Consider the following 15,892-nt stretch of genomic DNA (forward strand, 5'->3'; position numbering starts at 1 on the left):
TTTCTCCACGTGCATTCACCCTGCCTTCCTAGAAGTATCGCACTGTTTGTGTCTGATGTCGCTGAAACCGAGCTCCATCAGGACCAGGTATCAGGCTGCATCTGATGGGTGCCAAGTATCCCAAATGCTCTGCTGACGGATTGCGTCATAAAAGTGGCAGAAACAGAAGTAGTGCTGCACATTCAAATGTTCCCATGATTGCAAGTGAGGGGCAGGTGATCAAAAAGAGACCGTTCCTACGTATTCGTGTCCCAAGCCAACCACACACACTTGTCTTCCTCACTTAACAGCGGGTCCTGTGCTGCCTCAGATTAGGGCAGTGGCCCTCACCCGCTGGTCTGAGTGCCAGCTGGTCACATGGACTGTTAATAGTTCTGGATGTTTCAGTCCACTTTCTAACTATAGATTTTCCGTGCAGCTGTGAACGAGTCACCAAATTCTGCTGCCCCAGACACTGTAGGATTTGGATGATGCTCTCTTTCACAGCGTATTGTAAGAAGTGCAGAAAAAGACTTTTGGAGTGGGGCACAGGAGTCAGACCGAGCCGCGCCCTCCACCCCCCTGGGCTCCCTGGTCCGCAGCCTGCTCCCAGCAGCTTCTCACACTCCAGACCCCTGTGGCTTTGTGCACTCAACTTGGCCTTGGACATGCACGTCCCTCATCCCCACGGACAACCCCCATCATTCAAGTGCATTTCAAATATCACTTTTCCTACAAAAGTCTTATGAGATAGCTTCAACTGGAGATAATGTTTTCTTATTAACAGTATATTAGTTGATGGCACCCCACTCCAGTACTCTTGCCTGGAAAATCTCATGGGCAGAGGAGCCTGGTGGGCTGCAGTCCATGGGGTCATGAAGAGTCGGATACGACTGAGCGACTTCACTTTCACTTTTCACTTTCATGCATTGGAGAAGGAAATGGCAACCCACTCCAGTGTTCTTGCCTGGAAAATCCCAGGGACTGGGGAGCCTGGTGGGCTGCCGTCTATGGGGTCGGGCAGAGTCGGCCACGACTGAAGCGACTCAGCAGCAGCAGTCATAGCTTTATCATATGATCAGACACTTTCTAAAGGGATGTCCCCTCTGTCCATGGGATACTCCAGGCAAGAATACTGGAGTGGGTTGCCATTTCCTGATAAGTATTTAAGTCATGCTTTATGAGTATCTGTCAGAAAAATTATATAAAAATAATATCTTTATTCATATTTTCAAACATATTTACTTTGTATGCACAATGTTCCCCATATGACATCAACATTGACTATCTAAAAGAGCTCCTGGCTGCAAGAGGATACAGAAAAGTAACGCAGGATATTTCGGGAACTAAATGGAGTGAGTGAGGTTGATGCTGTGATAGGAAGAAGCACAGATGCGAGGCTCAGGCAGGTGGGGGCTGGGGGTTCCCAGAAGATCTGCTGTCTGAATTGGGAATGAGCTATTCAATGAAAGTGAGGAGTAGAAGGAAGTGGTTCTGCACAAAAAGAGCATTTTGGGTGAAGGTCCGGGGGCGAGAATTCCTGAAGCACAGCTACGTGGCTGAAGCACAGATCTTGAGGCTGGGGTCTCCTTCAGGGAGGCCAGTGAGCCCTGCAGTCCTGCCTCTCTGCCCGGAGCCTGGCAGTGGGCAGCACAGGGCTGTCTGCTGGCAGACAGTCTACCCTGCTCCACTGTCCACAAGCGGGCACAGGGACCCTGACCCGAGGGCAGGGGTTAGGAGCTGTTGCTTCCTGAATTCCTTAAGGGAAAGAAAACAGGTCTTAGGTTTCTGAAGAGAGCCTGCTCCTGCTACTCACACTGATCTGAACCCCACGGTGAGAGGACAAGCTGGCGTGTTTGGCAGGCTGCTGACCCCGGGAACTGGGCGGGGTACCATGTGCCAGCTCCAGGCCAGCTCCCACCACCTGCCAGGCCAGAGGCAGAGGGCCCAGTGGGGCCTTCCGGCCCAAAGAAAGGCGGACCCTGAGTGACAGCAGGGAGAGACCACGCCCCTCTGCATGGTAGACCCAGACTTGAAAGGTTTTATTGCATTAAGCCACTAAAATACAAGGACTGTCTGTTAGAGAAGTTGCTGCTGCTGCTGCTGCTGCTGCTAAGTCGCTTCAGTCGTGTCCGACTCTGTGCAATCCCATAGACGTTATCTTACTTTAAAAAGTACTACTTGGTTTGGGAGTATCTTTGGAATACGGCATCTTTTTGGCACATTGGAATTGCCTACATAACCCCAATCATTACACACATCTCTTTTGATCAGGATGTTTGATCTCCTGCAGAAAAAAGTATCCAGAAAATATTAATAGACTGAGTGGGTATATCACATTTTTCCTCAGCAGGATTATAGTCTGTACAGATATTTCCATGGGCGAACCTGACTGTTTACAAATTTGAGACGTATTTACCAAATAAGGAGTCTTTTTTTGATGTGGGGTGTATACATTTCAATTTACTCTCCTTGTTGCCATCAAAAGGCACCAGAGTGTTACCTCTAAGGACAGAAACGCTCACCAAGCCTCAAGACACCTTCACTAGCTGGGTTCTATAGCTGAACCAGTTCCAAGGAACAAGGTAAGGTCCACACTCCCTTTAAGCTTTGCCCCTGAAGGGCGTCCCCTTCAGCCCTGGACAAAGATCTGAGCGAGGATCAGTCAGTGACGTCATCAGGGGCCCTCGGGCCCTGTCCTCTCTGGACCAGCATGAACACGGCTCTGCAGACTGAGAAGTGTGCATAGAAAAATAGAAAGCGGGTGGACGGCACGGCCTACGTATCTTTAGAATAGCGTGCTCCCTTCTCATATCTGAGGGAAAGAACTATGTGGAAGCTAAATTTCGTTAATCCAAAATACACTGCCAGGTAGCATTGTTACTTCTATGTACATATAACAACGTCATTTGTATTACATTTGTACTAAGAAGGTTGCTCCTGTTAGAAAGATTGTCTTCCTAAATGCACAGTTTTGAGTACGTGCCTAGCATACTAACAGCATATTAATAGTGAAAATAACAGAGCCGATAAAAGTTAAACATTAAACAATATTTCATTATAGCGCATAATGTTATCCTTTATGAAAGGTAATTGTTTTCTCCCTAATAAGAGTTTAGTTAGACTATTAAATGATAAGCATAATGGTTTAACAAATGTAACAATTCATTTTCAAACATGTAGTTAATTAACATATACCTACTTTGGAAGCCTTTGAAGTTAGTTAATAGTTATCTCAAATAAAATATATTCCTTTTGGAGGGAAAGAGAAAATTGATGTAGCTGAAACACTGGAGTTTTACACTGTTTACAAAAAAACACTTTTCATCTCACAACGTACATCTACAGTAAATATAAGTTAAACACAGCTCTTCCCTTTATGATCCAATATTGCTTTCTCAAAAACTGAAATCAAATCTAGCAAAATAAATTATTTTTGTTGTTGTTGTTGTGTAATTTTCTCCCTTATCTTTTCTGGGCCCTTCAGAGTGGAAAGCTGTTCACTTACTAAAGGAGGGAATTAAATTTCTTAATACGAATATATCACCTCTTCTTGCCTAAAAACAGATGTGAAACTTGTAGAGATTATTTCAGTGAATTATCTTCAGCTTTTGTAGGAAACTTCCATTTTGTGGTTTTTAAACTTTGTTGGTAACCATCATGGAATTACACTTAGACTTCAGAAACCGTCCAGTCCAACCAGCATTTGACACAAAAGATAGTCAGTCCAGTTCAGATCAGTCACTCAGTCGTGTCCGACTCTTTGCGACCCCATGAATCGCAGCACGCCAGGCCTCCCTGTCCATCACCAACTCCTGGAGTTCACTCAGACTCACATCCATCGAGTCGGTGATGCCATCCGGCCATCTCATCCTCTGTCGTCCCCTTCTCCTCTTGCCCCCAATCCCTCCCAGCATCAGAGTCTTTTCCAATCAGTCAACTCTTCGCATGAGGTGGCCAAAGTACTGGAGTTTCAGCTTTAGCATCAGTCCTTCCAAAGAAATCCCAGGGCTGATCTCCTTCAGAATGGACTGGTTGGATCTCCTTGCAGTCCAAGGGACTCTCAAGAGTCTTCTCCAACACCACAGTTCAAAAACATCAATTCTTCGGCGCTCAGCCTTCTTCACAGTCCAACTCTCACATCCATACATGACCACAGGAAAAACCATAGCCTTGACTAGACGAACCTTTGTTGGCAAAGTAATGTCTCTGCTTTTGAATATGCTATCTAGGTTGGTCATAACTTTCCTTCCAAGGAGTAAGCGTCTTTTAATTTCATGGCTGCAATCACCATCTGCAGTGATTTTGGAGCCCCCCAAAATAAAGTCTGACACTGTTTCCACTGTTTCCCCATTTCCCATGAAGTGATGGGACCAGATGCCATGATCTTCGTTTTCACAAAAGATAGGGGAGAGTCTAAACAATTTGCACATACAATTTCACATTTTGTGTGAGCCAGTTTACATATATTATACTTCAATTTGCCTTAACCAGCTCAAATTAATTTAGCCAATCAGATGTGTTAACGGTCTGTACAATACACATATTTCTGGTGATTGGAGAGCTCCAGAAAGTTAATTCTGACAATACCACAAGTGGAAAAGCTCAGTAGAGATTCTAAATCAGTGCACTCTTTTATTAAGTTGAAAAAGTTTGTTAAAAAGGCTCATCCAAACTGAGGGCACCTAGTCATGTCAGCCTGTGCAAAAAATGGATGAACTAACACATGAACTGTCTGAGCCTTCATGGGCAGATCTCATGAGTCTAAAGACCGACTAAATACCAGTTTTGTCACTGTTGTTTATACATCTGAGTATCTAATAAGCTGAGCTGAAGTGTTGGCATATATATAATTGGGTGATAGAAGGATTCATTCAAGAAATCCATTTGTCTGTCCCATTTAAACACTGCAAAATAAAAAAGGACGACAGTGATTACTATCAAGGCTTCTTTGACTGGTATAATTTGGGGTGCAGTGGAAGATAGTTCTTACTGGTACTTTTTAGAAAAAAAATCTAGCTTTTGATATGGTAAGATTTAGAAAGAAAGATTATATGCAAATTTAAAATAATATGAAATTGGGCTAATTTATTTTTTCACTGCAGCAAGATGTTTTTACAAAAACAGATTTACACCAAAATATTTTTTCATAGAAACGTCACCTGCTTCCACTATGCTGGAGAGGAGTCCAAAGATATCCCGGCTGCACAGGGATGCTGTTGAGAGCTGGCTGGGAAAGACTTGTCACTAGGCGGTGCTCTCCCTAGAGCAGCGTGAACTCCATCTACCCACAGAAGGGGGAAAAGGAAAAATACCTCTTTTATCTGCCTCAGAGCAGTTTGATATGAGTTTTTACTTTTCTAGAGCACACCTTGACAGAAAGTTCACGTTTTAGTCGTATTGCTTGGAGAAAGAAAAAGTTCACTGAGAAATCAAACCATCTCCTTCAAACACATACCCCCAAAGTGTGTGTGCAGAAGGCGGTGCGTTTAGATGACACGATTTTTCAGCTCTATTCTATTTACCCTACCCGACTCTGCCAAACACTTTCCTGAGGACTCGGACCTCCGGGAGGGAGCGAGAGGAAGAGACGCGGAGATCCGCGCGAGTCCGGCCGGGGTCGCCGCGCGCGTCCCGGGCGTCCCGGGCGCATCCAGCCGGCCGGCGGCCGCCGCGCTCGCGGCCGAGGTTTCCATTCCCGCCGCCGCGCTCCCTGCGGTATTGCGCCCAGAATACCTTTCCCAACCAGATCGCCGGTTTGGAGAAAGTCCAGCTCTTGCCCAGAAAGAGCTAATAAAATGGGGAAGTGCGCAACTGATTGATAATACATTTTACAAGAAGAAAAATTAAAGGAGGTAAACTGCTGAACTCTCACAAATGGGCCTGCCTACAACCTAAAACTTTGTGCAGGACGCGGGCCTGGACGGAGGGCCCGGGAGCGCTCCCGAGGGCGTTGCCGAGGGAGCCGGCGAGCCCGGGGCCGAGGGTCCAGCGCGCCGTCCTCCGGGGGCTCGCCGGGCGGGTGAGGGTGGCAGGGGGCCGCCGCGGTCCAGCCAGGGGGCTGTGTCCGGGGGTCCCAGCGCTAACTCAGACCCTGCCCTCCCTGCCGCGCCCCGGACCGGCCTGGGGCGAAGCGACCTCGCCCCCGGGAGTGGTCCCCAGCCTTGCCGGCAGATCCCCCAAAACACACAGACTCTCGTTGACTTATTAAATGTGAGGCAATCAGGCAGCTCCTTTTTTAATAGCCCGAGATCTACATTTAGACAAAAACAGATCCGAGTTCCTGGTAAAGGCGTTTCTTCTCATCCTGTCATAAGTGACAGGAACGGAGGGAAATAGACTGGAGGAGAGAAGGGGTGGGGGGGGGGATGAAGGGGAGGGACAAGGAGAGGAGGGAGATGGGAGAGGGGGGCCGCCGGGGTGGGGGTGCAGGGTGGGCAGTGGGGGAGGGAAATGGAGGAGACGGGAGAAAGGGGGATCGGGTGCGTGGGGAGAGGGGGTGTAGGAGGGGGTCGGGGAGGGAGGGGAGGGGAGGAGACGGGGAGTGTGGGGAGACGGGGCGGGGAGACGGGGAGAAGGAGGGGGAGACGCGGAGGGGCGATGGGGGGGCAGACGGGGTGGGGAGACGGGGAAGAGATGGGGGTGGTGAAGGGGGTGTCTGACGAAGATCCGCGCGGGGATACGAACACTCCGGCGGCTTCTAATTAAAGACCGGAGCTGGGCCCTCGGGGACCCGCCTGACGTCGGCAGCCGCGGGGATAAGAGGCGCCCAGAGGTCCGAGGCCGGACTCCGCCAGCCCGCACCCCAAGCCACTGCGAGTTCCGCGCCCGCAGCTCCGAGGCGCCGCGTCCCTTCCCCGCGCGTCCAGTGCGCCCCGCGGCCGGGCGCCGCCGGGCATGGAGTAGGGAGCCGGGCGCCAGCTCCGGGGCGCGGGGACGGACGCCGGAGGACGCGCACGGCTGCGGGGCGCGGGGACGGGCGACCCGGCCGGGTTCCTGCGCGCAGGTGGCTCCGCGGCTGGCCCCGGGCAGGTACGAGCCGGGCTCCCTCCCCGGGGCCAGGGGTTTTCCAGAACCGGGCCCAGAGGGCGTCTGGGGAGAGGGTCTCGTCGCCGGGGCTTTTCGGCGGAGATCGGGGACACCGGGAAGAGGGGGCGACCGCCACACAAAGGCGCTGCTGGAAACTTGAGCCCGGCCGCCGGGCGGGGCGCCCACACCCCCGGCTTGCCGGGGTGCGCGGCGGTTCCCTGAGGGAGACGCCTGGGCCCGAGCCCCCGAGCCCCCGCTACCCCCCGCTCGGCGCCCGTGGGGGAAAGAAAGTTGAGGCGCTGCGCCGCGCTGCGGGGCTCCGGCCGATGTGCCATCTCCAGGAAAGTTCGGGGCCGCGGCGGGGCCGAGGCGCGTGCCGCCCTGCGCAGAGGGCGCGCGGCACCCAAGGCGCGCTCTCCACGTCGCCGCGAGGGGCCTCGGGGAGGGGGCGTCCGCGTGGGGACCCCGCCCAGCCTCCCGCCCCGGCCCCGCGGCAGCCTTCCCGGTCCGGACGGCGCGGGGCGCCCCTCCACCGGCTTGGCGACTCCGGGGCGCGGGGGCCGGGGCGCGCGGTCCGAGGGGAGTGGCCTCGCCGCCCTCCCTACCGACAGGCTCTCCAGGTCTCCCCGCACCCTGTCCCTCCAGCGAGCCGAGCTCCGGGACCGCACCGACCCCACCCGGCCCGGCCGAGCGCAGAATGCACGGACCCGGGCGCCCCCTCCTGCTGGGGCTGCTGCTTGTGCTGGGGGCGGCGGGGCCCGGCAGGGGCGGCGCGGAGCCCCGGGAGGCCGCGGACCGACAGACGCTGCTGCGGCTCATCGTGGAGATCGTCCAGGAGCTCAGGAAGTACCACTCGGGGGAGTCCAAGAGGCTGCAGCTCTCGGGCCGGCAGGACTACACCCTGGACCGCAGGGAGGTCTCGGACTACGCTTACCCAGAGGAGCAGAGAGTGGGTGAGTCCCCGCCCGCCCGCTGTGGAGGCGAGCGCCGCCTGCAAAGGCCTCCTGCCTGTGCGGCTGGCCGAGCCCCCCCTCCCCGCGCCCCCCGGGTCTGCCTGTCCGGTATCAGGGGACGCTAGAAGAACCAGGACTTGCTTGGAGATAGAACTCTGAGAACGCATACGTAGTTTTAAAATATAAATGCATTTCTACTGTTCTTTTTTTTTTTTTTTAAAGTGGGAAATATTTTTATTTAAAAAAGGAGATAGGAATTCCATGAATGATGCCTGGCAGATAACATAACTACCCCTCATCCACATCTAAGACGTGTGAGTTGTTACCCGAGTCGGTAATTTCAGCATGGAACTGTCATCTGTTATTTTCGAAATGGAAATATTTTCAGCAAAGCAGTTTCAACTGAGACAGAAATGTTTCAGAACCCCCACCCCCATCCCCACGGCAGAGCCTTCCCAGAGTGGCTGCCCTCTGGGAAATTTCCAAGGAAAGCATGCAAGCTTTTAATGCTTTCATGACACAATCAGGTCAAATATGATAAGGTCAATTTTATATAGACGGACTAAACTTAGTTGTAAACGAAGACTGACATTTAGGAGATGTCTAAACCTTGCAAGCAAGATTCTTACAGAAATCTCCCCTCTTTGAATGAGGAGAATTGGTGGTAGTGTGACCACATGCCATCACATTACTAGTGCAGATCAGGTGAGTAAAAGTGAATCCAGATGACTGTTAAAAAGAGCAAAAGCAAGGCTGAAAGCAGAAAGGATGTCAGCCAGGCTAGTCACCAACACCAGCTGGGACTGTGCAGACACAGCTTTCCCTGGGAACTGTACTTTAGCTCATCTGCCCGATTATGTCTGTTTGCATGCATTCATACCAACCTTCACAACAGGTGGTATTGACAGACTCTCACCCTTTTTCTAAGTGAATACCTAGAAGAATACGCCTATGGCAGATTTTTTTGTTTGTTTGTTTGAAGGATGATATCAGGTTTTCCTCTTAGAACTTTGAGAGACGGTTGAATTTGATTCTCTAGGTCTTCAAGATGAAAGTGTCTAGAGTGATTTATTCGCTGGAAGATAACTGTCACACACACACACACACTTCATGGTCCCTGCCTCCCTCCTGATGGTGGAGATCGGTGTTAGTAGCAGATCTTGGTGTGTTGTGAACCTGGCTTGAGGACAATGTGCCCGCTCACCCGTCCTCGTATTGCTGTTGTATAGCAATCAAGGGACTGCTATGATTGCTGTTTATAGCAGAATATCCAGTAATTTTAAAACATCCACTTCAGATCACATGAGAAAACGCTTCTTTTGGTCAAGTTAATAATTTACTTCTTTTCCCTTAAACAGAAATTGTCCCTCGAGATCTAAGGATGAAAGACAAGTTTCTAAAACATCTTACAGGTAAGCTTGCCCCTCGTTCCTTCGCCTCTCCCCCGATACTGGCCTCCCAGGAGCTCTCACTATCTGTTTCTCCTTGCACGCTCCAGGCCCTCTGTATTTCAGCCCAAAGTGCAGCAAACACTTCCACAGACTTTACCACAACACCCGAGACTGCACCATCCCCGCATGTAAGTGACCACACCTGAATCGCTGCGTAGAGTAGACGTGAGTATGGGCCTCCACCTGGGTGAGCAGCGCCTGCCTTGTGTCACCCAGACTGGCTAATATTTACTCCCTGTTGACTCTGCAGTCAGGGGCTGGGCTAAGTAGACCATTGAGGAAGATAACGACATGCAGCAGCTAGTGCCAAACAGAACACAGTTTACATTTGCTGGAATTAATCAACTCTTGGAATGGGCTGGACTCTTCCGTGCATTTCTCGAATTCTGGCCTCATGCCTGTCCTTGTATCCACTCAACTCTGACAGTGGAGCAAACGTTTAAAATGAGTTGCTAAAGTGACTACTGTAGGGTATAAAGTATCGAAGGATGGATCTGGACCATTCCCACCACCCTGGCCAGAGACTTTTTGTTTCCACCAGTAATTCTAACCTCATCACCCAAGAATTTTACTGCTATTTCAGAACTTTGCTCTTCTGCTTGGTTTCATCATTCATTCAGAAATGCAGGTGCCCCTCTTCATGTGGCTCTCAGCTGTAACTTTCTGGGTTATCTACAACAAAATGGATTTCATTTCCCCCAAATGTGGCTCCTTGTGCTCTTCACAAAACATGCAATGATGACAAGTAGCTGAGTAGCTGGCGTGACATGTGCTAGAGCCGTTAACCAATTTTTGTGTGTTGTAGGGACCACGACTTCCCTTCCCTTTAAGGCTCACAGGAGGACAGCTGTGCAAATAAGTCAAGCCTCTTAGAAGCAGTTTTCAGGACTGTCCTTAGGCTGTCCTTAGACTGTCCAGACCTGCCTGTCCTGCTCAAAACAGTAAGCCCCTTTCCATGAAGGGGAAAACTGCTCTGCGTAGGCAGCAGAGCCACTTTGTGGAGCTCTCCCACCCCCAGACACAGCAGGAAGGCAGGGAGCTCCTCCTGGAGGGAGGGGCGGTGGCCTGAGTCAGCACCGTCACAGGGACAGAGGCACAAGCGCTGTCTGTGGGCTGCATGTGCCTGATCGCAGACGCCACACGCTCATCCACAGACCCTCCCCAGGACCACCCCCCCCCACACACACACACTTGCTGCCTCCTCTGCCGAGGAGTAACTGAGTAGCGAGGCAGTGATTCTCCTGGTCACCCAGAAGGGGAGGTGGCAGGACCAGGACGCATCACGGCTGCACCTGGAGACAGGTCAGTGTTCTGGACGCGCGGCTGATCACACGGCTCCCACCCCTCTCAGCTCATAATGAGCTGTGGAGCCAAATCTGGGCACGTCTGTGCAGTTCAAGGCTGAATACAAGAGTTCCCAGAATCCTGGCAGGTCAGACAGAAGGAACAATGGACCTTCTCACTCAAGGTGTGGTCTTGTGGTGAGCTCCTTTGAAGAGCAGGACTTGTGAGTCCACCACACCCGCTGGGCAGTCTGCACCTTAAGGGGACCCCCCCAGGTGGACATCAGAGTGGAGACCATGTTGTCCAGCAGGGAGATGGTTGACCTCAGGATCTTAGGGCGTGTGTCAAATGCCAGTATCTTCTTTGAGCTCATACAATCCACTGTATCACATATGGTCTGTTTAGGAAAACCACATCCTAAAAAATGTGGTGCATCTGGTGAAGAGCCAAAAAGCCAGGAGTCCCAATGACCCTGCTTCCAGCTGTCAGATCATCCTTTGAGTCTAAATTATGTCCTCTAAATATTTATCAGGTGTGATTTTCGAAGAATTAGCTGCTTGTCTACCATGCGGTGCATATTTATTGCTGTTAATTTATTCATTCACTCGGAACTTGGCCAAGAGTATGAACTCTTCCATCTTTAAGTAGGATTTTGTGACTCTTGAGAAGTAAACTCTGTCTTGAGGAATCCGTTGTATGGCCATGACTGCTGAGCTGCCTGTCCTCTGAGGCAGCACCTACGAGACAAATGGAGCAGGCAACCACATGCGCTCGCTAGGGCCAGGCTGCACCCAGAAACCAGCTCTTGCGTCCCTCCATCGTCCAGCCAGGTGTTTTCACTCTGGTACTTGGGTGCTGACCCACTGTCTTTAGAATTTTTGTGCGGAAGGCTTTATGTTATGGTCAACTCAAGAGGGGACCCGGCCTGCACGTGACCTAAAAGTTATTAAATAATACAGGGCACGGAAGACCATCTGCCAGGAAGCAAACGAAAGCCATATTGATGAGCCCAGCCACCCCTGTGCGGAGCAGACGGGCAGAGCAGGCGTGTGGACGTCTGCGTCCCCGCCCCCAGCGGCCTCGCGCTCACATCGCCTAGTTTCTGCCACGTGACAGTGGCGGCCCTGAGCTGCCATGAATCGTTAAGCCAGCAGCTTCAAGCCATGATTGCGGGTGACAGTCTGCGTGCTGCTTCCAGGGAATTCAGAGTGTATAAAGGAATGGATGGCTTTAGCAGCTGCTATGGCTTTTAAATGAATGCTGTTCATCTAAGCTGCTGAGGTATCTCACGAGGGTCTGTGATCTGTTCCCACTTGCAGACTACAAGAGGTGTGCCCGGCTTCTTACTCGGCTGGCAGTCAGCCCGATGTGCATGGAGGGATAAGGTAAGTTGGCGGCCCTGTCACCATGCCCTGCACACCAAAGATGGGGTGTGTTTGGGACTTGAAAAATGCACGGGGGTTTAGAGACAGTCATTCTCGGTGAAAGTGGAGTTATTATGGATCAGGCTGACAGAATACTCCAATTGTCTCTAAATACTGGCCAGCAGTAAAACACACAGCCACGCAGGCAGCCGCTGGGGCCCAGTCCCAGGAGGACGTGCTGGCCGAGCGCACGGTAGTCTGCACACAGCCCACTGGCTACTGACTTCAGCACACGCTTGGTGCACGTGTGAAGTCCTGCTCACCCACCTACAGGCTCTCGTTCAGACGTTCATAGATGAGGATATGACTAACCGTATCCATGCAGATTCTAGAGACATACTGTTTGAGGCGGACGTCTATCAGGATGTCAGGGCACTGATGAAGCTGTAAAGAACAGCTGAGAACAGGTCTGTCTGCATCTGATGGCTGCCCCTTAGTCTCCCGTGAGTCGAGGAGAGGTGCTTTTTGTGGCGAAGGCCACGCTGACCAAGGTCTGCGCGGGTGTCCAGGGCAGCCGCCATGGGTGCTGCCCTGAGCTCCGTCCACAGCACTGCTTCTCCCCAGCGGAGTCCGTCCAGCAAACAGGGGTTCAGGGAAGCACGCGGTTACTAGAGGCTGTGACCCCACACCCTCCACAGGCTCATGGAACTTACAACACTTCCTATCTGCGGGGAGTGAAAGCACATTTTTTAAAGTGAAAGCTGAGAAATCCCTCCTCCTTCGTGTTTCATCTGAATGCTGCCCAGTCTCTCCTCCACTGCCCACGTGGCAAACAGAACACTTATTTTTAAAGCAATGAATGGATTATTATAAGTCTCCCAAAGAACCTGCCAGGAGAGATGAGAATGCTTTTATTAAGTATTTCTTTATAGTTAAAGCATCACTGTTCCCAAAGATGAACCAGGCACATCCTTGGAAAACAACTGCCATTTACTCACAAGTGGGGAGACCCGGTCAGGCCGCAGGCTCCCTGCCTCCCTGCCTGTGAGCTGACCCCTGCGTCCCCTCACTGCTCTCCCGCAAAGACAGCTGGCGCAAGTGCACAGGCGGGAGTAGTGGCTCCCAGGAGCCCGGCGGCTGTGCGCTGCTCCCAGCACGGCCCCGCCCTGCTCCGAGTCAGGAGGGCTTTCCCGCACAGCAGGCGTGCCACCAGTCAGTAACCGTGTTTGTTTTGGCCAAGGTGTCATTTACAATATAGACTCTTATGCTAAAATAGCTTTATGGTGCTTTAAAAGATTAATTTCTTCCAATTCCAGAAGCTTTAAGCCACAATTGCAAACGCTTAGCTGGTTGGTGACAGTGCAGAGTCAAGGGTCTCCCTGACCCCCTGGAGGGTAGAGCCCACGTCCTGCATCAACATCCGACTTTGCTCACGAGCCATAAGCTGTGCCCAAGTGCCTCTTCTGTGGTCCTAACCCACGAAGACATCAGGACGCACCTGCAGAGGGAGATGCTTCTTCCCACGCCAGACCATGACCTCAGCCTCTTAAAGGCTGGTCTGAAGGAAGTCAGGCTTCAGGGGGTCCTGAGCGTGGAACCCCTCCACTCCGTGATCTCAGAGCAGAGCCCTCTCCTTTCTGCACCTCACGACCTGATCTCCTCCAGCCAGAGGAGTCTAGCTTTCCAGCCCCTCTCCCACATGGCAAGACAGCCTCCCCACACACTCTCCTTGTCCTGGGCTTCCCCTCAGGTAATTTCACAGCCTCAGGCATGGAATATTTTCAGAGGAAACAAGTAGCAAGCATCCACCTCATTCTACAAAATGCAGCCCAGGATCACCGCAGTCAGTTAGACTGCACTGCCGAGAACGCACAGCAGACGCGGCAACACCGAGCTCTAGTCTTCAGCCCGGCAGGCATTCTCTTCATCTGAGACGATTTCACTCCTTCAGCACAGCAGGCCCATGGTGACAGCAGAACTGAGTTATTTCTCACAGTAAAAGACACACAGGAACACGGGGAGACACATGCAGACTGAAACTCCTCAGATCTGGACACACATCAGTGTTGCTCACTCAGTCGTGTCCGACTCTTTGCGACCCCATGGATGGTAGCCCGCCAGGCTCCTCTGTCCACAGGATTTCCCAGGCAAGAATTCTGGAGTGGGTTGTCATTTCCTTCTCCAGGGGAATCTTCCTGAACCAGGAATTGAACCTGGGTCTCCTGCATCGCAGGTAGATTATGTTGCATGTACTTTAACATATAGGTCTTCCAGTGCGAGTCATTCTAGAAAACCAAGCCTGTCTGTTTTGCAGTGAGCAGAGCTGTGCAGCAGCCCAGGACCCATGAGAAGTGCCTTGGAGACCAACAGGACAGAACCCACTGCCTTCTGAACACACCCCGTGAACAGAGATTTATTTTTGCAGACAGACTCGTCCATAATTCCTTTACCTTGAGTTTCGTATGTTGTTGACACCATGTGTGGACACATAATCAGTACATTTGTGTGCCTGACAGTAATGCTTGCCACTCATTTTTTTAGACAACAGGACCGCCTTTGACATGTGTCATGCTGTGAAATGGCAGAGAGATCTTTTTCCTGATTAGGTGACATCACAGATATTTCTTTAGAAACATAAGCAGAGTCAGCAGAATCTAAAAATATATTTTCATATAGCATATGGTATTAATATTTTATTATTTTTAGAATTAAATTCCCAGAATATTATTTGGAACTGCATGAAAAAAAAAGAAGAACTTCAGTGTGGAGACATCTGTGTACATGCTCAGGCTGACTTCATTTGTCCTTTTGTAAAATAAGTGTAAAGTGGTATCCAGATACTGTGCAATATGTAAATACTGTAAATAAAACACCAGTAATAAATGAAGTGTTTGGTACAGTGAGGTCTTCAGAGTGACTCTTTACTTCTGAACAAGTTTATCTGGGGAATTTGTGATTTACAAATCTTTATGAGACTGAAATACTGGCAGAAGTCACAGAATATAAAAGGCATAAATAAAATGAGAAAGCTACAAATTCTTGTAAGGGACAACCAGCATTTTCTAGAGACTGGTACTATATTGGTGACATACTCCATAAGATACGTGATCTGGTAGTGAATAGTTCAAGTAAGTGTGCCTCTATTTCCTATATGACTTTGTAATGGAAACATTAAACCAAGAGGGACCTTAAAACTTCCGAGAAGCTCCAGATTTTATAGGTAGATGTATTTTGAACAAATCTGACTGGATCTAATTTTTTAAAAACAAGTGACTTCAGCAGTGATATTTTCTGTTCAGAGGACCCCTGGCCTGATGCGGCCTAACACGTAGCGCTGTTGTTTCAGTCCTGTGTCTGCAACCGCGTGGACTGTAGCCCGCCAGGCTCCTCTGCCATGGGCTTCTCCAGGCAAGAATACTGGAGTGGGTTGCCATGCCCTCCTCCAGGGGATCTTCCTGCCCCAGGGAACTAATCTGTGGCTCCTGAGGCTCCAGCATTGCAGGTGGGTTCTGTACCGCTGAGCCACCAGGGACGCCCCGGATATAGCCTAGGGACAAAGTCAACTAGAATCCTAGGATTTGTGTGATAATCCGCATGTAAGACATAAACATTAAGGAAAGTAAACTACGAACATGAAAGAACAGAAACAGTAAAAAATTCTCTGGCCCTGAGATTATTAAGCAATTACTAAATGGTCAAGACTCTGGGGTATAGCTTCTGAAGTACGTTGCTTCCCTGTTTTCTAGCTGCAGTTATACTTTTCCCCTTGATTCTTTTTAGAGCTACCATTATCAAATCCTCAGTCCACCTGACTCTCAAGTCTTCAGGATGT

General features: G+C 50.7%; 1 protein-coding gene across 1 annotated transcript; it reads left to right on the forward strand.

Moving 5' to 3' along the window:
• The first annotated feature begins 6,647 nt into the window (after nucleotides 1-6,647).
• Nucleotides 6,648-14,513, forward strand: ALKAL2 (ALK and LTK ligand 2). The gene is made up of 6 exons (XM_044940577.1): nucleotides 6,648-7,011; nucleotides 7,654-7,961; nucleotides 9,320-9,373; nucleotides 9,460-9,540; nucleotides 12,016-12,081; nucleotides 14,375-14,513. Exons 2-5 carry the CDS (start codon nucleotides 7,706-7,708, stop codon nucleotides 12,078-12,080), a joined length of 456 nt encoding a protein of 151 aa, XP_044796512.1. The 5' UTR covers nucleotides 6,648-7,011; nucleotides 7,654-7,705; the 3' UTR covers nucleotide 12,081; nucleotides 14,375-14,513.
• Nucleotides 14,514-15,892: the final 1,379 nt, after the last annotated feature.

The sequence above is a fragment of the Bubalus bubalis genome, chromosome 3 (assembly GCF_019923935.1).
Source record: "Bubalus bubalis isolate 160015118507 breed Murrah chromosome 3, NDDB_SH_1, whole genome shotgun sequence".
NCBI classification, from domain to species: Eukaryota; Metazoa; Chordata; class Mammalia; order Artiodactyla; family Bovidae; genus Bubalus; species Bubalus bubalis.